Source organism: Meriones unguiculatus, chromosome 7, assembly GCF_030254825.1.
Source record: "Meriones unguiculatus strain TT.TT164.6M chromosome 7, Bangor_MerUng_6.1, whole genome shotgun sequence".
In the NCBI taxonomy this organism is placed as follows: Eukaryota; Metazoa; Chordata; class Mammalia; order Rodentia; family Muridae; genus Meriones; species Meriones unguiculatus.
Window position 1 is genome coordinate 12403964 of NC_083355.1, and position 22403 is coordinate 12426366.

General features: G+C 49.7%; 2 protein-coding genes across 6 annotated transcripts in view; one reads left to right on the forward strand and one right to left on the reverse strand.

Annotated features, from left to right (window-relative positions):
- Window positions 1-19108, forward strand: part of Wipi1 (WD repeat domain, phosphoinositide interacting 1) — a 37927-nt gene extending 18819 nt beyond the window's left edge. The window contains exons 5-13 of the mRNA XM_021655730.2: window positions 6551-6648; window positions 7514-7606; window positions 8313-8383; window positions 8970-9077; window positions 12085-12249; window positions 13575-13682; window positions 14323-14441; window positions 15290-15390; window positions 18552-19108. Coding sequence (XP_021511405.1) covers window positions 6551-6648; window positions 7514-7606; window positions 8313-8383; window positions 8970-9077; window positions 12085-12249; window positions 13575-13682; window positions 14323-14441; window positions 15290-15390; window positions 18552-18599 — 911 coding nt within the window. The 3' untranslated portion in view covers window positions 18600-19108. The remainder of the gene's footprint in view (window positions 1-6550; window positions 6649-7513; window positions 7607-8312; window positions 8384-8969; window positions 9078-12084; window positions 12250-13574; window positions 13683-14322; window positions 14442-15289; window positions 15391-18551) is intronic.
- Window positions 19109-22403, reverse strand: part of Arsg (arylsulfatase G) — a 124986-nt gene continuing 121691 nt past the window's right edge. For all 5 annotated transcript variants that reach the window (XM_021655720.2, XM_021655721.2, XM_060386495.1 and 2 more), the window contains one exon: window positions 19109-20627. In XM_021655720.2, coding sequence (XP_021511395.1) covers window positions 20353-20627 — 275 coding nt within the window. In that variant the 3' untranslated portion in view covers window positions 19109-20352. The remainder of the gene's footprint in view (window positions 20628-22403) is intronic.

Here is a 22403-nt window from a genome sequence, read left to right on the forward strand (position 1 = left end):
TCCTGCTTCCTGGGGTGCTTTATGAGTCAGAAAATACATTCTTGCAGTTGGTTGGAACTGTTCTGAGACTTGGATGGGAGTGGGCGGTGGAGGGGACAGGGGGTACACGGGGGGTGAACACAGAGGAACATCAGTTAAGCATCGCTGGGGCTCTCATTAAGTCTGCGCAGGTCTGTTTAGGAGTCACATGGGGTGGCCGAGTGCAAGCCCAGAAACAAAGCTGCCTAATGAGGGGTTATATGTCATAGCACACCTGTCCTTGTCATTATCCTTTGTTCCTTTCTTGTCAGAATCCGGTGTCATCTAATTCTCCACTGAGTGTGACAGAAAGTTCAAAGTCAAAGTGTTCAAGCCTGGGATAGGTCCTCCCTGGGATACTTATCTTGACCTAAAATTCCAAAGGACAGCTGCAAGAGTTTGGCCAAAGGCTTCTGCTTCAGGCCTCCTAGCTTTCTCAGCCACAAGGATGCTCTCCATGGTTTCAAAAGGGTTGGGGGAGAAGTGGGTAAATGAAGGTCTGGCCCCTTAGAGAACTCCAGCGTAGGAGTCCCTTTCATTTTGATGGGAAAGAAGGCTGAAAGAGCCAAGTGGTACAGGGTAGGTGTCTGTTGGGGAACTGGATCCTCAGCCTGTCCCTGTCTCCCAAAACTTCCTGAAATTCTGTACTTCCCTGGAAGGGAGGAAGAATAAAAGAGAGAGGGAGAAGGGAAAGGAGGGTAATAGAAAATGTTTGGTCGGCATTGGCACAGACCTTTAATCCTAGCACAGCACTCAGTAGGCAGAGGCAGGCAGATCTCTGGGTTCGAGGCCAGCCTAGTCTACAGAGTGAGTTCCAGGACAGCCAAGGCTACACGGAGAAACCCTGTCTTGAAAAACCAAAACAACAAAACAAACAAAAAGAAGAAGAAAAAAGAGAGAGAAGGGTAAAAAAAGACAAGATTGAGGTGGAGGTAATTAGAATGTTACATCTTTGCAGGAGATGGTCATAATCACTGTATAATTAACACACAGTAATTAAAATTATTTCTACCACACACCCCCAAAGCTGTGTTGATATGTAATCCACATCTCATAGAATCCACTCATTTAAAGAGCATAGTTTGTGACTGGACAGATGGCTCAGCAGTTAACAGCACTTCTGTTCTTCTGAAGGACCCCGAATTCGGTTCCCAACCCCACTTCTGGTAACTAACAACTGCCCATAACTCCAGCTCCAGGGAATCCAGTGCCCTCTGCTAGCTTCTTTAGGCACCTGTGCACACATGATAGACACACACACACACTCATATGTAAAATAAATAAATTAATTAAGTGCACAACAGGCTTTCGCGTGTTCACAGAAGGATAGAGCTATTGTCACAATTTATTTTAAAGGTTTTATTGTGTGTTTCTGTGTATCTTATCACATCTGCTCGTACATACATGTGGAGGCCAGAGGACAACTTTCAGGAGTCACTTCTCTTCTTCTATCGTACAGGTCCAGGGACCTAGCTCAGGCGGGCAGGCTTGGCACCAAGCACCTTGACCCACAGCCGCTCTCACCAGCCCCGCATTTAATTTTAGAATGTTTTCATCACCCTTCCCCCGGAGACAGCCTACACCTCTTAGCTGTCACCTCTTAGCTGTCACCTCTTAGCTGTCACCTCTTACTGCCTAGCTCTGGGTCACCCCTGATCTGCTTTCTGTCCCTGTAAGTTTGCCTGAGGTGGCCATTTCACATGGTCTTTGTGACTGCCGTCTGCTACTTACCGCTTTCGGGCTCATCTATAGTGTAGCGTGGATCATGCCCCATTCCTTCTTATTGTCAAGTTAGATCCTGTTAGACAGATTTGGCATGTTCTATTTATCCACCCATTAGTTGGCTCACAAAGGTCGTTTCCACCTTTTAAAAAATAGAATATCTTTCTTTTTTCATTCTTTAGCAGTTTCATCTCCCAATCCTTGCTTTGTGTTTCTCCTTCTCCTTCTCCTTCTCCTTCTCCTTCTCCTTCTCCTTCTCCTTCTCCTTCTCCTTCTCCTTCTCCTTCTCCTTCTCCTTCTTCTTCTTCTTCTTCTTTTCCTTCTTCTTCCTCTTTTCCTTTTTCTTCCTCCTCCTCCTCTCCTTCTTCTCCTCCTTCTCCTTCTCCTCCTTCTCCTCCTTCTCCTCCTTCTCCTCCTTCTCCTTCTCCTTCTCCTCCTCCTCCTGCTTCTCCTTCTTCTTCTATAGCCTACTGTATCCATTGGTGCTGCCCATGAGAATGTTGATTGCTAGTGCTGGCTTGATCTTGTGTGAAGGTAATCACAGCTGTGATGAGTTCATGAGTACAATGGTCATGTCATGTCCAGCAGACATCATTTTACAGCACTCCTCCTCATTCTTACATTCATTCTGTCCCTTCTTTTGTCATTCTCTGAGCCTTGGGGTAGAGGAAGGATCTTATAGATGCTCCAGTTTGGGCTGAGTACTCAGTAGTCACTTATTCTCAGCACTCTGCTCACTTATGAGTCTGCCTTGTATGATGATCACTGCAGAAAGAAGCTTTTACGGCTGAGGCTAAAGGCAGCACTAAGTATGTATGAACATACATACTTAGAAGGCAGTTGGACACCACATTTATTCAGCAAGAGCACAGTAAAACATTCTTTCTAGGGCCTGTTTTTTGACCAGGTTTACAATACCAGACATAAATTCTCTCTTATAGAGTGGGCCTTCAATTCAATCCAAAAGCTATTGGCTACCCCTATAACCTTTGTACCACTATTGCACTGATGGTCCCATCTTGTCTGGCAGGTTGGTATTATAACATGCAGAATTTTCCACTGGGTAATACTACTGATGGCTTTTCTCCTGTAGAGGCCTGCATAATTCCTTCTGGCACTAAAAAGGCTAAGAGGAAGTTTCCAGGTCAGTTCCAGCTTTATTTCTCCACATCCTGCAACCAATGTGTGTTGAGTCATCAGTAATAGATCTTACCATCTAGTTAAGGTGAGCAACCAGGAGCCTGTGTTGTTTGGGGGCGCCTCAGGGGCCTCCCTGCTCAATTACTCACAGGGAGGTGGCCCACACCGAGATTTTCACTTAACAACCCACATCTTCTTGGCAATGCATCATCCATCCTGCAGGGTAGCTATGTTTAAACTCCTCCTTTAAGAAAAATGTCTGAACTAATTTACACAGCTGTGGGTTTCCACAGATCCTTAGTTTTAATTAAATAACCCCATCTCCCCCTTCCTCTATTTGCAGTTTTTGATGGTAACGGATATTGTTGGTGGAACCATTCTATGTAAGCTTTTGCGTGGACATTGCTTTTACTTCTTTCTGGTGCATGAGAGCAGAATTCCCAGGTGACGTGGTGACTGTGTTTAACTTCTGAGAAACCCCCAGGCTGCTCGCCAACACACTGCCCCAGTTCAAATCCCTGTGCCACCTCCCCATCAGCACTTAGCTTCCTCAAAAAGCTGGTTTTGTGTGCACCGGTGTTTGGCCTGCATGTGTGTCTCTGCACCCCGTATGCCTGGCACCAGCGGAGGCCAGAAGGCGGCACTGGATTCCCCTGGAACTGGAGTTAGAAGCAGTGTGAGTTGATGTGAGCACTGGGAATCAAACCTGGGTCCTCTAGAAGAGCAGCCAGTGCTCTTAACTGCTAAGCCACCTCCCTAGCCCCTAGCTGTCTTTTTAAATTGTAGTTATCCTGGTAATTTTGAAGTTACTACTCACTCATCATTGCAGTGTGTGTGTGTGTGGTGTGTGTAGGTCAGAAGACAATGTCAGATGTCTTGCTCTATCACTTTTTGCCTTATTTTCCTTCACTGAAACTGGAGATAGTCTATTGGCTAAAAGGTCTGTGTCTGCACTCCACAATGCTTGGGTTACAGATAGGCGGAGCTATGCCAGTTGTTTCTTTGTGGTTCATTTGTTTGGATGTTTGTTTGTTTGTCATGGATCTTAGGCTCTGAATCCAGGCCCTTCAGCTCATAAAGGAAGCATTCTGTCCAGGCCCCACCCCCACCCCGCCATTATGATTTTGAAACTGGGTTTTTTGTTTTTTAGTTTTTGGTTTTTTGTTTTGTTTTGTTTTGTTTTTCAATCCCATGTACTCAGCAACTCTCATGGGCACCCCTGACCTGAAAGATCACCAGTCTTCCGTTTGGTCAGCAAGGTCTTCTACCCTTGGCATCTCAGCCTCCATCCTACCACCTCCCCTAATGGCGCCCACCCACGCCCGTATAATCTCGTTTCCCTCTTCCATTTCTCAGGGCCGGAGCGCCTCTGTCTCCCCAGCTGCCCTTGAAGTTACATTTGGATTACAGATGGGAAGCTGGAGTTCACAGAGCAGAGCTGGGAAGGTTCCTGTGGCCTTTCACGGTGCCAAGGGCCCCAAGTGAGCTCTTACAGGTCAGAGCTCACAACGGGGCTGGCCCCTGCAGTTAAGGGTGCCCAGACAGCCTTCTCTTAGAGCTCTGTGTAGCAAGAGATAAGGACAAAAGCTTGGCTGTACACTCAGGAAGGCCAGAGCAGGAAGCAGGACCTAGTTTCAAGTCATAATGTTTGATTTTTTTCCTCCTCTCTGATCTCCTCCCCTTCAGGATTGGTAAGGAGCCTTTTAGCCTAGGTCTAAAGCTTTACAAATGCCTTTTATAAGAACCCACTGAATATACCAGTTTGCAACAATGCTGGCCAGCATTATTTTAATATTTAAAAAGCTATCTCTCATATAATCATCTTCTTTTTTAATGTTGAAACCTTCATTTTTTTTTATAATCTTCCTAAAGATGGTTTTCCGGTAATGCCTTGGCTCTGGAGTTCCTATCATGTATGACTATTCATCTTGGTCACCATTGTGAAAAAGCCTCTTTTCAGTGCTGCAGAGACAAACCCTTCCCAGACTATCCTTCTAATAAAAATGGTTCATGTCACTTCCTTAGTTTGATTGGCTTCCTACAGTTCCAGAAGATGCTGAAGCATCTCCATCCAACATATCCCATTGCAAAGTTTCTTTCAAAGGCCAGGCTAGCTGACTCAGCCAAGAGGCAGACCTCCAGTGAGCTTCTGCCCCTGGAGGCTCCGGTCTCCCTTATCAGAGCAGACGATGAGATGAGAAACAAGGTCATGTGCCTTTCTCGTCCATCTTGAAGTTCCTAGCTAGCTGCACTTAATCACGCTCAGAAAAGGCTAGAGCATACTGACCTTTCCCACCAGGAAGTCCTGTTTCAGTCAAGAGTAAACTCTCACAGGGTTCTAGATGGTAACTGGGATTGGAAGAGAGGTGGCCACTGTTCCAGTGCCCTGGGGTGGAAAATGTGAACAAGAATACCCTTTGAACTCTGAGTTCTGATTGCTTAGCAGTGGAGGGTCACCAACAGTGTCAAGTCAGCAAGTCTCCTGTGAATTTTCTAGACTCAAATCCTTTGTTCAGAACAGGGTTTTCCTAAATTTTACCCACTAGCAACCCCTTTTTGGTCCAAGAAATTTTTACATGACTCCAAGCAAATGTCCATATTTAAAAGGTATGCATATCAAACCTTTGCTGATAAATAGATTATAAATTTGTTTTATGGGAAGCTGGAGTTCACAGAGCATTAGTTCATCAGTTCACCAATTCCTGGGTATAATCTCTCCATTTGTTGAAGACGATAAAGTTTCCCCTGTAATGACATGAACGGGCCTGTTTCTTTTCACATGAGCAATTAAATCTCAGCTAAATGTGCTCCTGTAGGACATAGATCATCTTGAACGATTTTCAGATTTGATCAATATTTTTATTTTATAAAATAAAGCACTACTTCATATAAATACATAACACAAAGTGACAGAAGCTGGCTGTCCTGGAACTCGATCTCTAGACCAGGCTGGCCTTGAACTCAGAATTCTGCCTGTGTCTGCCTCCCAAATGTTGGGATTAGAGGCATGTGCCACCACTGCCTGGCTCATTTAACCATTTTTAAATGAAATTCAGATCGGCAACCCAGAGAGCAACTTCAAAAATCAACAGTTCCAACCCAAGACAATGTCACGCAATGCCCATTTGATGCCAACATTCCAAGGACTGTTCTGTTTTGTAGTAACTGTTACTTTTCTATAAGAGCATGAAAGCTTGCATACAGAAAAAACAAACAAACTGCAATTCTCAGCATACAGTAGCCACGCGTCTGAGTGAAGATGCTCAGAGGGCTGGGGGCTATTTTGGCGGAGTGTGGTGTGATAGCAAACACAGTGCAGTTGTGTGTTCAAAACCAAGGCTGCCGCGAGGATCTGAGATGCAAACTGGCCGGTGCTGCAGAAACACCTCAAATTCCTCACACACTTCACGTCTAATTAATCATTGCCAATTGTGCCTCCAGAAACATTTTCCGTAGCCAACTTTTTGTGCCACCTCCCCCACACACACACACCCGCCATTCAGTTCCATGACACTCTGTTTGGGTGACAATAAGAAACCATTAGAATAATCCGCCGGGAAGGGTACTCAAAGATGTTCCTCCCCTCACCAGCAGGTGGCACTCTAGACACACAGTTTTCAGGCACCCTTTCTAGCCAAGTTCTTTTCTCATTCTGTTTGTTTTCTGCCAGGTCTATGTGCCCTCTCTATCAACCATTCCAATTCTTACCTGGCCTATCCTGGAAGCCAGACCACAGGCGAGATTGTGCTCTATGATGGAAACTCCCTGGTAAGTTCATAGCGGTCCTTGGTGTACCAGCCAGGTTGCCTGCCCTGGCCAGTGGGTCGATAGTCTAGATAAGGAGGCCCTGCTGGGGGTGGGGGTGGGGGCAGTGAGCTGTCTGGGACAGCTCTCTGGCCACAGCAGTGGGGTAAAATGGCATTTGTGTTGAAGCTCACATTTAATATCAGTCAACGTCGCTTGAGGCAGGTGCCAGAACCAGACAGAACGCCTGCCCAGAGTGGGGTCAATGAGCCATCCCACAGTCCTTCTGTATTCCCTGCCCGGTGCTCCTTGAGGCTTCATAGAGCAGGACAGCATCGCTCTGGGAAGCCCCTGAAGAAGCAAGCAGGAAGAGCCCCTAAACCACCTTCCTAAAAGCGGGGAAAGGAATAGGCATGAGGGAGAGAGGGAAGGGGGAGAGGGGACAGGAAGAACAGAGAAAAGGTGGACTGCTTTAGAATGCTGTCTGCTGGCCTTGACACGGTGTCACACCCTCAACCTCTCAGCAACCCTGACACCTGCACTCGATTGGACCTGTCGACATTCTGTCAAGGAAGGGGTAGGGGTGAGGCCCTCATGAGAGCCAGCCCACATAGGCTATTAATCTGCTAGGGTGGGGCGGAGGAGACATTTTCTGCAGTAGTGTAGCCACTGCCAAGTGCCCCATGCCCCTGTAAGCAGCTTTGGTTAAACGCACTGGCTCACCAACACAGGGTGGGGGCGTCCCTACCAGCAGAGCTTCACAGGAAAGGGTTCAGTTCCTACGCAGGTGGCAGCGAGCAGGGAGACAGGGCGGTGAGCCAGGAGAGGAGAGGCGATCCTTCTTCCCCCTTCCCCAGTGCTGACCTCCACCTCTCCCCCACACCAACAGACAACAGTGTGTACCATCGCTGCCCACGAGGGGGCGCTCGCCGCCATCTCGTTCAACTCCTCGGGCTCCAGACTAGCGAGCGCATCTGAGAAAGTAAGTGCTCTCTGGCCTCTCCTCCTGGCTGAGGCTGGGAGAAGCCCCGCGGAGGTTCCCAGACTGCTGCAGGAACAGTGCTGGCGACAGGAGGACGCACTGCTCTGTAGACACGCACAGAAGTGGCTTCAGACCGAGACTGTCTGGGCCCCTGCCTGTCACAACAGGCACCCAGTGAAGTCTGTCAGCGAGCCTGACGTATCAAAAGCGGACGCTAGGAAAGACGCAAGGCGCTTTGCATAAAAACCCGTGGTCTGATTGAGAAGCACACCTGTGCCCGTTGTCCCCAGATGAGGATGGACGGTCATGTCCCTGTTGCCCATAGATATGGACAGAGATTGGACTCTGTTGACCACAATAAGCAGAGAAGGTGATCAACCAGCATTTCAAATGCCGTGCAAAGCAAATATATTTTGATATGCAGAGACAGAATAGTCTATAAACCAGAACAGTTTGTGACAGCACACACAGGTGCACGCACACCGAGAGAGCCTTGGACAAGGGTGGAGAGGAAAAGAGAGTATTTAGCACAAAGCTCCAAGGATTCTTATTTGGCACCTATGCAAATAAAAATGCGCCTCTGCCCGGGGCTTCATGCTCCCTCCTCTGAGGTGGATGTTCAAAACCGATCGAGCCAACTGCCCCGGAGAGGGACATCTGTGCGTGCCGTTTGTGGCTGGGGAAAGTCCACCTCTTTCTCTTCCAGGGCACCGTCATCCGAGTGTTCTCTGTACCTGACGGGCAAAAACTCTACGAGTTTCGTCGAGGAATGAAAAGGTCTGTGCTCACTGTCAGTCCCGTTTTAAAATCCTTCCTGGCAGCCCTCTAGGGAGAGGGCAGAGGGAGGCTCTGTGACCTCCTCCTAGGGATTAAGTCCTTTCCAGGTAATTAGCTCAGCTCCACCTGGGGGCTTTGTAAAAAGGGAAGGCAAAAAAAGCAGGCTTAATGCAGAGCCCGGAATTCAGGGTCTTTTGCTATGTCCATGGGAGGCCAGCATGAGAGAAAGCAATCTAGAAACAATTTCCAGTTCCTTCCACAAAGGGAAATACAGGGAGACAACAAATGTCGGCGGTCGGGCCTTTGTTTGCTGGGAGGTTTGCAGCTGGCTGTTCAGAGCGGCGGGGAGATGGCCACCCAAGAAGCCAGTCCTCTGGCTGGGAGCGAGGGCCAGGCCCCGTGTGTTCACCCTACCACCGTGACTCTCCCCGAATCTCTCCCACACTGCTTTTAAACCAGGAGTAGTGTCCCATCAGAGGGGTTTGGGAATAGCGTGGCTCTTGGAGTCACGCTTTCACTCCTCAAAGAGCTGCTCTCAGAACTGCGAGGTGTTTCGTCTGACTGGCCCATGTGCTGCTGCCTCTAGATACGTGACAATCAGCTCGTTGGTGTTCAGCATGGACTCGCAGTTCCTGTGCGCCTCCAGCAACACGGAGACCGTGCACATCTTCAGGCTGGAGCACCTGACTGACAGGCAAGTGCTACGCCAGGCGCAGAGTGCCTCCGAGACTGAAGGGCCCGGGGGTTCTGCAGGCCTCGGAGCCTCGCTCTTTAGACTTGGCCTTGCTGCTGTGCCATTGCCAATATGACTGAGTGTGTGCTAGGAAAACGTTCTGGGGTGTTCTGCACAAAGACACAAAATCCGGGTCTATGATGCTGAGTTTGCACCTCAACTCCGCCCCCTAGGAGCTGTGAGACGCTGAGCCGCTTGCTGGTCTCTCTGAAGCTCATTTTCCTCACCCGAAAAGCGAGGGTTGTATTTGCACCTTAAGCTCGCTGTGGGGATTCAGTAAGCTTGTTGTTGCTATAAAGCATTCCGGGTAGCGCCTGGTACCAACACACCTAAGCTGATGCAGTGTGCTAAGCGGGGGTGTGAGAGCTGTGAGCGCATATTTAGTGCCCATGTGGCCCCCAGCAGTGAATGCCTCACCAGCAGCTTCCCTCTGCCGGGAAGCCTGACGGTCTTTGTATTAGTCGCTTTCTCATCGCTGTGACCACCGTACCTCCCAGAAAGACCTCAGGGAAGGTTTATTTATTTATGTATTCACTTCGTATCCAGCTATGGTTCCCTCCCTCATCTCCTCCCAGTCCCACCCTCCCTCGTTCTCCCCACCCCTATTCCCATGCCCCTCCCCTGGTCTGCTGCTAGGGGGAGGTCCTCCTCCCCTACTATCTGACCCTAGCCTATCAGGCCTCATCAGGACTGTCTGGATCCTCTTTCTCTGTGGTTTCTCTGTGAGGTTTGTTTCGGCTCTGGGTTTTTGGAGGATCTCAAACCACCATGGTGAGGAAGGCTCGGCAGGTTTTAGAATGGCAGGAGCATGTGGCCGTGGCTCTTCCGGTCTTTGCAGACCAGGGAGTAGGTTGGAGCAGGGACTGACATGACCTTCAAGATCCACTCCCTTGTGATGTGGCCAATTTCCCAGAGCCCCATCCTTACCTCCCAGAGGCTTTGTCACCTCACCAACAACAGTGCCACCAACTTCAAAACATGAGCCCAGACAGGACATTTTTTTTTTTTAAGTGAAACCTAAGATTCTTACCCTGCACACTTTCCTCAGATTTTATCTGTTTTCTAGACTCTACTTAACAGTTTCCAAATCTTCAGTGGCTTGTGAAGTCTCTGCCTGTGGTGGCAGCCTGGGCCATAGAGAGTGGCCCATCTGTAATGAACCTTTTGCCATCAAGGTGCCACAGCTCAGCAGTGCTCCCACGAGCCACCCCTCCCTGTCCCCCACTCCCACCCCCACCTCACTCCTAACCCCCACCTCCTGTCAGTCATCAGCGTTAGACATCAGTGTTAGTCATCAGAGATAGGAAACTCACTGTCCTCTCCCAGCCCTATTCTATGTGAGTGGCCAACAGTGGCCAGGGGCAGAACCTTTGATTCCCAGCATCTCTAGGAAGCATCAGTGTGTCTTGGACAGTGTGGCTTTCGTTTTTTATCTCAGTCCTGTCTCACTGGCCGATGCCCTCATCCACGTCTATAGCTTTATTATATTTCTATGTAGCCTTACTCTTCCCAGCTTTCAAGTCCACGGAGCGGGTTATGACTCTCACAGGTGGCATCCCTGGAGAGGCCTCCTTGGGGCAGCTGGGCCGGTGGAAGCGTCCTCCACCACCAGTAGGTCAGTGCTTCCCTGAGGCCTTCAAAAATCTCACAAGTTTCTGCCTTCCCAAAGGTGAGGGTCTATTCGCTCCCCAGGTCTCGTGAGCTCCCCCACCCACCCCCACTTCCAGGGGAGAATGTTTCAGGCAGAGGAAACCGCCACACAGCACCAACCCGTATGCATCTTCTTGCTGGGAATTCTCCTCTGAACGTGACGCCTCCTTCCCAGATTCCTTCTTTTTTCCTCCTTCCCTCCCTTACCTGCAGAATCCAGACTCCTCTGCCACAGAGACACCAACCCCCAGAGCCCTCTGCCACAGAGACACTGTTATTAAACAAAAACCACACAAGTCATTTGCAGGTCTTCCTGCTTTAGTTCCCCAGAGGACGTTAAGTGATTGCTCCCGCATTCCAAATGAGGAAACAGGAAACAGGACGTTAAGGATCCTTAGCCACCTCCTTCTGCTCTGAGGTCCTCTGTGGTCCTGTCTGGACTGTGTACATAGCCTCAGGTTGCTTGGGTTTTTATACATCTGCGCTGCCCCCCAGCCTTGAACAGAGCACAGGGCTGTAGGACCATCAGCACAGGTGTATGAGAAGTGTCCCGTTCAGTCAAGAACACCACATCCCAAAGAGGTTAGTCTGAAGACCACATGGCCAGTTGGAGTGGGCCCAGAGCTCCTGAGCTGTATACCCCACCAGGATCGGGTGACACAGACAAGTGACCTTGAAGCAGGTGCTCCCAAAACACACCTGGTGGCACCAGTCCCCACTGCTCTGGCCATGGTAAGGGACACCAAGACAGCAGCGTTGCTCGCTCATGGACCTCTCTAACAATGGCCTGAGATGAAGTTAAGTGGGGGGAGGGGCACCTCCCAGATTCGCACGGAGCGCCTGAGCATTGTGAATGCTGGCTCCGGAGCCATAATGAGACACCACCCCAAGTGTCTTGCCTGGAGGCCTGCTTCCCACTCAGTCTGGCTCAGGAAGCCTTCACAGAGATCGGTCTGTTCTTCCTTGAGTCCCATTTGGGCTGGTGAGCTCATTTTACAGGGTCCAGATATCTAGTCCATCTGATTCTCTACCCTTGCCCTCTTTTGGCAATCTAAGAATCAGGCCGATTCTCAGAACCCTCTTGATGTAAGAAAGCAGTCGCACGGGGAACATCTAAACAGGGCTGCGACAGTTCTGAGGGACACGCAGGCCCTGACACTCTTTAGTTCCTGCTGGAATAATGTGTCCCAGTGGCCAGAACACTGTGCTCAGGTACAGCCTCTGCCTGCCGAGGTCAGTGCTGGACTGTGGCAATCGCTGGCAAGGCGCCTGTGCCCACAGCCCAGGCCCACCCTCGCCTCTGAATTGCTTCCCCTAGCCGCCCAGAAGAGCCTTGCACCTGGAGTGGCTACATGGGAAAGATGTTCATGGCAGCTACCAACTACCTCCCCGCCCAGGTGTCGGACATGATGAACCAGGACAGGGCCTTCGCCACGGGACGCCTCAACTTCTCTGGGCAGAAGAACATCTGCACCCTGTCCACGTACGTACAGTGCCACCAAAATCACCGTGTGTGTTCCCCGGGGCGGCATCCCTGAACGCTGAGAAGAAAAGGGGTGGGGCTGGAAGGTGGGTCAGTGGTTAGAGCCCTTACTGCTCACCCAGAGAACTGGGTGAGCATACACCTGGTTCTCAGTTGACGCATACACCTGGTGGCTCACAGCTGCTTAGAACTCCAGTTCCAGTTGGGAGGGGGAGTACAGTCCTGCTGTCCTCTGCTGTCCTCTGCATGGGTTGCATGCACATACAGACGGGCAGGTACACACACACACACACACACACACACACACACACACACACACATAAATAAAAAAATAAAGGAAAGAAAAGCAGCCCCCAAAGAAGGACGAGCAGAATCCAGAATCCGTGCGCAGATTTTAATGCGGATTCTCTGGGGTCAGCTGGAAGTTGGCATGTGAATATCGGCGACCTCCGGTCCTAATGGCAGGGCCTTACAAGCAAGCCCCGTGTATGTAAGATAAAATCGTGGAGTCCCAGCTCCGTAGCCTATGGGCTGACACATGTCTTATATTAATAAGCTTTAGGGGCATCGGTGAAAGAACTAAACAAACAACAAAGAACATGAGCTGGGCATGAGAGACACTCACCTGTAATCCCAGCACTCAGGAGACCTAGCCAGGGGGTTTGCAAGCGCAGTGCCAGCCCAGACATACGCCTCAAGACTCTGCCTTTTGGGGCTAGGGAGATGACTCGGTCAGTAGAATGTTTGCCACAGAAGCAGAGACCTGAGTTTGAGCCCCAGACCCCACATAAAAAGCAGGAAGTAGAAGCACGAGTTCCCACCTGGAACAGTGGAGGCAGGTGGCTCCCTGGGGCTCTCTGGCCTCACTGGCGAGTTCCAGGCCAGGGAGAAACTCTGACTCAAGAGAAAGGTGAGTAGAACCTGAGAAACTACAACTCAGGTTGGCCTCTGGCCTCCGCATGCGTGCCCACCTGCATACATGTGAACACACGCGTGTTTAAACATAGCCAGCACCCCCGTTGAAGGCAGAGATGCATGTAATATAGAGACCACGTCCCACGCAGGGACACCAGTCAGCTGGCAGTATCCTTTCATGGGTGCTAATGTCTACATGCATTACTCTGCTCCATCCCATACAAAACTCAGAAATAATCCCGCAAGAAGATGATCAGGTCGGAGCGTAAAGGCGTGGCCAGAGTCCCACCCCTGACCTAAGATCACGGGGCTGAGGGTTTACCAGAGGCCCCAGTGCTGAAGCCAGTTAGGGGGAGCGAAGCTCCGCCAGCAGGCGCCACATCTGCAGCAGTCCATCACTTGCCTCTTAGGATCCAGAAGCTGCCTCGGCTGCTAGTGGCCTCCTCCGATGGACACCTTTACATCTACAATTTGGACCCTCAGGACGGAGGAGAGTGCGTCTTAATCAAAACACACAGGTGAAGACTCTACCTGCTAAACAGCTATTCGGGAGCAGGTGTGCAGCGCTGCCTCTGCTGAGACAGCCACCCCCCTCTGGCGTTCTTGCTGTTCTTGCTCCCTCCTGGCGGTCCCTATGCCATGACCCCTGGCAGGCTTTCTGCTTCAGGTCAGGCTCACTGTCAGGTACCCTCAGCCTGCTCTCCCTTTTGGGACAGTGTCCAGACAGATAACATAATACGCTCAGCCTGTCCTCCTAGCACAGCCCTGAGGAACACAGTGGATAGCCAAAAATGTTCTTACAGCACCAGCTGTAAGAGTTCCTAAAGTTCTGTGCCGTGTGTAGGCTGACCTCCCATCAAGTGGGAGGGATACTGTGGTGGTGGGCTGGGTACTATGAGCTGCCACGGCACCTCATTAGCATGTCTTGGTGTTCTTACCTGAATGCACCAGGGGGACAGAGGGCCGGGCTTTGCTTAGCCCCGTAAGCGATAGATCATGTTGAAGGTGCATGGCTGACCTACCTGGGTACATGCTGATCTTAGTGTCCCGGCCGGTCTGCAATTTGCCCTCAAACAGCAGAGGGCAAGCCTCCTCGCCCTTCGACGCGTGAAGGTGTTCTGGCGATGTGCTGATTTCTTCTGTTCTTCCTGTAAGCAGCTTGCTTAGCTCAGGAACAACAGAAGAGAACAAAGAAAATGACCTCAGACCTTCCTTACCTCCTTCTTATGCTGCAACTGTAGCAAGACCCAGCACGTCTGCAGCCTCCACCGTGCCAGGTGAGCAGCCGGGGCCCTACGGGGCTGCCTTCTCCCTACGGTGCTAACTCGGGGTGAGGACTCTCCCTGGCTATCTCCTGACTGTAAGACCTGGTCAGTGCCTTCAACCTCAGCGCCCTAATACTAGAGGTTTGCTATCCTTCCTTCCCTCCCTCCCTCCCTCCTTCCTTCCTTCTTTCCTTCCTTCTTCCTTCCTTCCTTCCTTCCTTCCTTCCTTCCTTCCTTCCTCCCTTCCCTCCTTCCTTCCCTCCCTTCCCTCCTTCCTTCCCTCCCTTCCCTCCCTTTCCTTCCTCTCTCTTCCTCACTTTTCTTTCTTTCTTCCTTCCTTTCTCCCTCCCTTCCTCCCTCCCTCCCTCCCTCCCTCCCTCCCTTCCTTCCTTCCTTCCTTCCTTCCTTCCTTCCTTCCTTCCTTCCTTCCTCTTTCCCTCCCTCTCTCACTCTCTCACTCACTTGCTCACTCATTCTCGCTCTCACTCTCTCTTCTTCTTTAAGACAAGGTCTCACTGTGGAGACCAGTCTGGCCTCGAACTTACAAAGATCCATCTGCCTGTGCCTCCCTGTGCTGAGACTAAAGGCACAAAATAAACAATTAATAATAAACAACTTCTTGAAGAACTCCAAAGAGCTGGAGTTTCTGATGGGAGGTGGTGAGACCTGTCTCTGTCTCTCGGGGTGTGGGGACTGGACTGTGAGAGGACTTCGACTCACCTTCAGCCATCCCTCTACTGGGAGTCAGAGATGCGTCCACTCTTGCCTCCATTCCCCCTTTTTCTCAGGTCCTGTCCCTCCAGCACCCATCACAGTGTGTGGGGGGGTGCCACCTGTTTCATTTCTCACTCTTCCTCCAGGTTACTCTGAGGATGGCGGTGCGCTCCGAGGAGAAGTTATTCCGGAACACGAGTTTGCAACGGGACCAGTGTGTCTTGACGATGAGAATGAGTTTCCCCCTGTGAGCATTCGGAACCCTTAACGGAGTTACTCTGCCTGTGTGGAAGGAAGCTTTGCCTCCCATGAGAGGCCAAGTCACTGCCCTTCGCTCTAGCTCCTAACCTCTAATCCTCTTTAAAATGCTCAGAGCCCTAGGGCACCCACTTCGCAGTTTCAGAACCTTTAGGCTAGCCAGTTGGTGTGGTGCTCGAAGCCTGACAGCATTACCATAACCAAATACTAACCTGAAGAGTGCAGGTCCCTCAGTCACCAGAGACCTAGACCTTCTGCCTCTCTGCACACGCTGCCTTAGCTGCTTGTGAGTTTCTGCCTGTGTCTGGTTTTCTGAAGTAAGGCTGGCCACTGCCTCTTATGATGAGTTAACGGGGCTAGGTCACGTTTGGGACTCTGAGCTGGCTGCAGGAGCTGACCTCGCCCTGCCTGCAGCTCTGGCTAGAGCCTCCGCAGCAGCAGCAGGCGCTTCCAGGAAACTACAGGAGCAAAGCCGGTGTGGGTGGCATGAGCTCACCTGGCCGCCTCCAGCAAGGCCTCTCAGCATCCTACTTCAGCTCGCTGGCAGTGAGAGAAGCCAGGGGTGGCTGAGCACTGGCCCTGGCTTCCGCTGACAGCAGGAGGAAAGATTCTCTCCCCCGACACGGGGAGCTGTGGGGGCCTCCTCAGCTCTCGCATCTTGAGTGTAGCATGGAGTGTGCACCCTCCTGTGAGTTTCGGTTAGAAAACATCCTGGTACCTGGGGATGTGGCTCATCGGTGGGCTGCCTGCCTAGCACATATGAAGCCCCACATTCAGTTCTGCAGCAAACTGAGTATCGTGGTGCAAACCTTGAATTCCCACACTTGGGAGGCAGAGACAGGAGCATTCGATAGTTATCTTATCTACACAGTGAGCTCAAGGCCAGCCTGGGCTACATGAGGCCTTGTCTCAAAAAGAAAAAAAAAAATCCAAGATAGTCAACTTGAAATCATTTTCTATGTATACAGTGCCATGGCAGGACATGAGGAACAGAAAGGAGTGGTTCTGTGGGCTCTGAAGTGGGGGAGGCCCCTTTTTGTGTGTGACTAGGAGGCATCTGCGACTTCCATAATGGCTTTGTAGATTGCAGTTTGAAATTTACATTTTTGGACTTTCATAGGCAAGTTGCCAAATACATTGCCAGCAAGGAACAGTTATATATTAATGGTGGAAAGAAGCAGTTCTTTAAAAAACAAACTAATTATGCATTTTAAGACAGCCCTTGGCCTACTGCCTACTGTTGCTGCCTAAGCCAGGAGTGTCTTTGGACTCTTGTGATGCTGACTAGAACTATAGGGAGTTTTTCCATCTTCTGAAAGCGGTGGTGATTTAACTCGTTAACTGGCATTACATCTTCCGGGAGCCAGAGCACTCTGGGCCGGACAGTGGGTACAAACATGGCCAGAGCATCATATTCTGTGAAGGTCCGATGCACGCTCAGTCCTGCTTCGGCATTTGGGTAAAAATCTGATGCTGCTGTGGGAGACGGACACACGGCAAGCTGAGAGTCTTCACTGTCATCAGAGCAGACCCGGTAACTTCCTGTGTTTACAGAACTAGAGTAATTTGAACATTGGCAGGTAGGAGGTTGCCCCTTGCTAGAGAAAACCCGCATAAAATAATAACCCCAAGCAAGCCATCTTCCTGGAGGGGAGGAGAATCAGAGACGCTTAATTTAAGAAGCAGTGTTGACAGGTATGGATTAACGATGGTGTATTTGCCTGGCATGTAGGAGTCTCTGAGTTCTGTGCTTTGCAAACTCTCTCCCCACCACCCTTCTCCTTCCCTTCCTTCCTCTTTCCTTTCCTCCCTCCCTCTTCCCCGCCTTTCTCTCTCTCTCTCACACACACATCCAAAAATACTAATGTTTAAATGTGTCGTGCCATGAAACATGTTCACCTAAACACTGCCAGGAAGCCAGGTACAAAAGCCAGTTTTCCCAACTCTCTTTAGGAGCAAATTTGTGAAAGCTGACTTAAACTGCATTTAGAACTTGTCTGGGTAGGGATGCGGCTAGCTCAGTAGGCAATGGGCACTGGTTCCCATTCCTAGCCTCCAAAGGAAATTCTCCCTGCCAGTAAGTGTTTGTCACCAAACAAGTTCCTAGGATTGTGAGAGTCCAGCTAGGGTGGGGCAGCCTCTGGGTGGGTGCCCACAGGTGCTAGGTGTTGTGGTGGCCACCAGGCTTAGCCTGTCCCACGACCTGCAGGGGGCTGGAGGAGACACTGTTTAGCCTGAGGTCTTGGGTCAGCAGCGGGCAGGCTTCTCTGTCTCCAGGCACACAGACCACAGGCGAGAGTGATGCTGGGTTGCTGTTCAGTGCAGCCATCTCAGTTATGTCCCAGTAGCTCAGGTGTTGGTCTGGGCTCGCTAGGAAAGCCCCTCTCACTGCCGTTATTCTGAATTGCATGCCTCTTGCAAGTGTCTCCCAGGAATTGTAACTTCACTCACAATTTTCTTAAAAGCCTCTAAGATTACAAAAGGATCTTGGGAGTCTCCGTTTAGCTGCCATCCCTCCTCTTTTGGAGTCAGCCTTGGGCTTCTGGGCCCTGCTCTAGGCCCACGAGTCATCGCTAGTTTCCTTTATAAAGTAGACTGCCAGTGCCCTCCCACCACCACTCTCCTCTCTGGGACTGACTTCGCCTCAAGACCAGCAAGAAAAGCAAGCTCATCATCCCTGGTCCCCTGGGAAGAGGCTTTGAGGAGGGCCAGAGCTTCTGCTTCTGTAGCAAGCCAGTCTGCAATCCGTGTGCTCTGTGACACTAATCTTATGTTGTGGGCAAGAGAACAGCCAACTCGGACCAAGAACATATACTGACTTTTTGTGTTTTCTTTGCAGTCATTTAGCAGTCAGTGTTTACAAGTAAGATGAGCCTTTCAAGAAAATGCACACACACATATATATTATACAAGCACACGTGTGCACCCATGCAGTTTGTAGACAGGATCATTGGGATCTGTGCCACAGCTGTCCACACCTACATAACATGGGTGGATTTTCCCATGGCCATGAGTGAGAGTCAGTCTGCGGTCACACATATAAGTTTCCTCCCCTGCTGACCCCCCTAGCACAGACCCGAGGGTAACCCAGACTGCCTCCCTGCAGCCTCTCCCGAGAAGAGTAAGGCCATTTTGTTTTGATTTTGGTAGATAATCTTGTGCCGTGGAAGTCAGAAGGGCAAAACGAAGCAGTCCTGACAAGAAGCCCACGTCAGAAATCAGGACAACCCCTGTCAGGTGGTTTTGGAGAAAACAAGGAAAGTGGAAGAGACGAGTGCAATCAATTGTGTAAGCAGAGAGGGGAGGGAGGCAGGAACCCTGGGTGTCTCGCTGCCTGAGCCATAGACCCTGGTCAAACCCCCACCCAGCCCCTCAGCCTGGGCTGCCAGTGGGCGAGGAGAACATTGGAGTCACGTTGTGCTATTTAAAATACCGTCAAACCACAGTGTAAATGCTAACTAACCATATTGGTACATAACCAGAATTTTATATTAAAAAGGGCATCCTTGTCAAATGTATGCTGTGTAAAAAAAAAAAAAATGTACTTAGTGGGAAATCTCTTTGAATTGTGTTTCTTGTACATTACAGACATATATAGAGAGAGACTATTTTAGCCAGGCAAAGTATTTTTGCAGTGATTGAAATAAATCATTTATTACTTTCGAGTCCCACTCAGGACACTAATTAAATAAAATCATGGTGATGCATTTGTGAGTTGTTTACATTTTTATTTCAACCCTTGGAAGTTTTAGCAGCCAGGAAGAGATCCTAAATCTGTAGTGGAAGTTTTGGTTTCTTTAAAAACTCAGTTATGTTATGTTTAAAAATAAATAAATAAAAAAGGACGCTTCGAGGGAAAAGTCCAAGAAAGAAGAAGGCAGCTGCTCCCGTGCTGTTGCTGGTTCATCCTTCTGCTGTGTCTGCTGGTGCTGGTTTGCTGGACCATGAGATATCTTGACGGCTGGGGTTAATACTGCCCCCAGAGCCCGACAAGTCTGACCAGCCGGAAGTAGCCAACGAGAACTCCACCCCCTCTCCCCACTAACCTTCTTTCTCTCCTACCCAGTGTTGGGGTGTTGGACAATATTAGCAGGGATAAGGGGTGGAGAAGGAAGGCAGAGGCATAAGAAACCCCAAAAAATTGATTTAAAAGGGCACAACATAAATCTTTTTTTAAAGATTTTTTAAAAAAAAATCACTGAGTATTTTACCTACATGTATGTATGTGCATCACGTTCGTGCCTGGCATCCTCAGAGGCCAGAAGGGAGATTCAGGTCCCCTAGAACCAGAGTTACAGTTTCAGCCACCATGTTGGTGTTGGGAACTGAACCCAGGTTCAGTGCTCTTAACTGATGGACCATCACTTCAGCCCCAAATTCTTAAGTCTTTATAATACACCTATTTGACAAGGACTGTGGGATCTAGTCCAAGCCCTGGGAAGGCCTAACTTGGGGTCACTCTGTGCTTCTCAAGGCATCGCAGAGGAACCAGGCTCCCAAACTTCCCTCCAGCTGTTCAGAGGGAGATCCTGAATGTTGCAAGACCCCTGGAGATTTGGACACATCCTGAAACTGGCCAAGCTCTGCCTACCAGACAGCCAGAATGAGTTTGTGCTAGAATGGCCAAGGAAACTGAGGCCAGGAGACAGAAACTAAAATATTAAGGATCTGCTTGGAGTCGGGGATGCTCGGGCAGCTTTGTGTGTTGCTTTAGCCTTCAAAATCAACTCATAATTGACATTTAAGTCATTGCCAAAGCTCCATAGCACAGTATCAGTGAGCAATGCTTCTTGACCGCATGCAGAGGAGGCAATCTGCTCAGAGAAAACCAAATTCTACAACTTCCCTTCTTAAAAAGTGGATGCCCACAGCCAAACTGAAGTTTGGAAGTGAACCCACCTGCCCATAATTTCCAGGTAGTCTGTCTCGTGGGGAAAATAAAAATGACCTGTCATGCTGTTTGGCAACGGCAGGCAATTTGGTAGGGGTCACAGCAGGGAGTTGCTGAAGGATCCTGAGTGTAGTCTGCTCGGGAGCTGTTGTCGGCAGCAATGTCTCCCAGGACCTCTGCAAGAAGCCGGGCGACCTCCGGCAGCACTGCCTGGTACTCGGGGCTTCCTCTCTGCAGAGGCACAGCTTCAGCAGCATCGTCCTCTAGGTTGAAAATGAGAGGGAAAGTGTGGTGCTGTTCAGGACCCGTGCTCCCATCGCAAGCGTTGGCTCCACCTACAGGACGGATGACCAAAAAGGTTAAAGTCAACCTTCACCCCAGGCTGCAAAGGAGGACATCTGTGGTCGATTACTCCTTAAAAGCACCAACCCCAGAAACTCAAATGATTGCTCTCCCTGCCAAATAAATGACCTTGAGATTCAAGTCTGTCTTTCCGGGGATATTAGGTCTACCCCCTAGACTAGCCTTCAGAAGATTTATTTATTTATTTTATGTAGATGAGTACTCTATCTGCATGTATACCTGCATGCCACAAGAGGGCACCAGATTACATTATTGCTAATTGTGAGTCACCACGTGGTTTCAGGAAATTGAACTCAGGACCTTTGGAGTGCTCTTAACCATTCAGGCATCTCTCCAGCACCCCCTGGGCTTGCCTTCAGAACCAGTGGACATCTGTTCAAATACCTTTCATCTCTAGCCTTTGAGAGTAAATCTCACAGGCTATTTTAGTTTGGGGGGTTTTATTTGTTTAGTTTTGTAATGGGGCAGGAGAGTGGCAAACATATGGAGGTCAGAAGACAACCTTTCCTTCCACTATGATCAAAGCCTCCATCAGGGTTTTCCTCTTATGGCAGACACTGGGGTTCAGCAGAGACTGGGAATTACCACCTTTGTCTAGAGCTCACAAAATTTTGACTCTTTATCACCAGCAAGGAGCACTTGAAGTGACACAAGGCTTTAACCTCATCATTTGGGAGGCAGAGGCAGGCAGATCTCTGTGAATTCAAATCCAGAAGTGGAGACAGGAAGATGAGTAGTTCAAGACCGGCCGCGGCTACAAAGTGAATGGAAGCCAGCCTGAGCTACATGAGACCTCATCTTAAAAACAATTTAGAAAACAGGAACAACAGGCACAGGATGGGTGGATGTAAAAACTGCTACATGAAACAAAAAACACAGTCTGACATCCAGAACCCACATAAAGAATGCTACAAAGTTGTCCACTGAGCTCTATATGTATACCATGATACACACAGACCTGCAAATATACATCACACACAGTCATAATAAACCTCTCTTAAGGAAAGAGAATGGTGGTGTGCTTTGAACTACCCTCTTCTAGCTGGCAAAATGAGATCTAGGCAACACGTTTTAGCAAATCACTAAAAGCACTAGAGTGGAATAAGCAAGACAGGGAAAGATTGGAAGGGACTCGACCCTGCAAAGAAGAAAGCCACTGGGTTGGACCTGGTCCAAGGTCTCCCCCTGGGGATGCCACACAAGCATTGTGGAGCACACAGAATCCCTGAGGAAAGCTGAGGTGGCTTAAGGTGTCAAGAGTTTAAGATCACCATGAATGATGAAAACCGACAGGTGAAATCCTAAGAGGAAGAGAGCCATGGAGTACAAGCCTCGGAGTCTTTAATATGAACTGCAAATCCTTGGCTGACCCCTGAAAGAGTGTCTGTGAGAGAGACAGAGACAGACAGACAGAGAGAGAGAGAGGAGAGAGAGCAAAAGCAAGAGAGTGAGTGAGAGAGAGAAAGCAAGAGAGCAAAGAGAGAGAGCAAGAGAGAACAAGAGTGAGAGAGGGTGAGTGAACGAGAGTGAAAGGGAGAGAGAGAGAGAGAGAGCCCTTTAGCAGCTGGAAGACCAAAATAGAAGGCACTTCTGTGGCCGCCTGCCACACAGAAGAAAATGTTTGCAGTGTGAGTACTGTTAAATGAGAGGAATGAGCCAGCCTTAGTGGTGCAAGTGTATAACCCCAACACTCAGAGATCGAGACAGGAGGACCAAGAGTTCCAGGCCAATTTGGCCTAAGCAGTTCA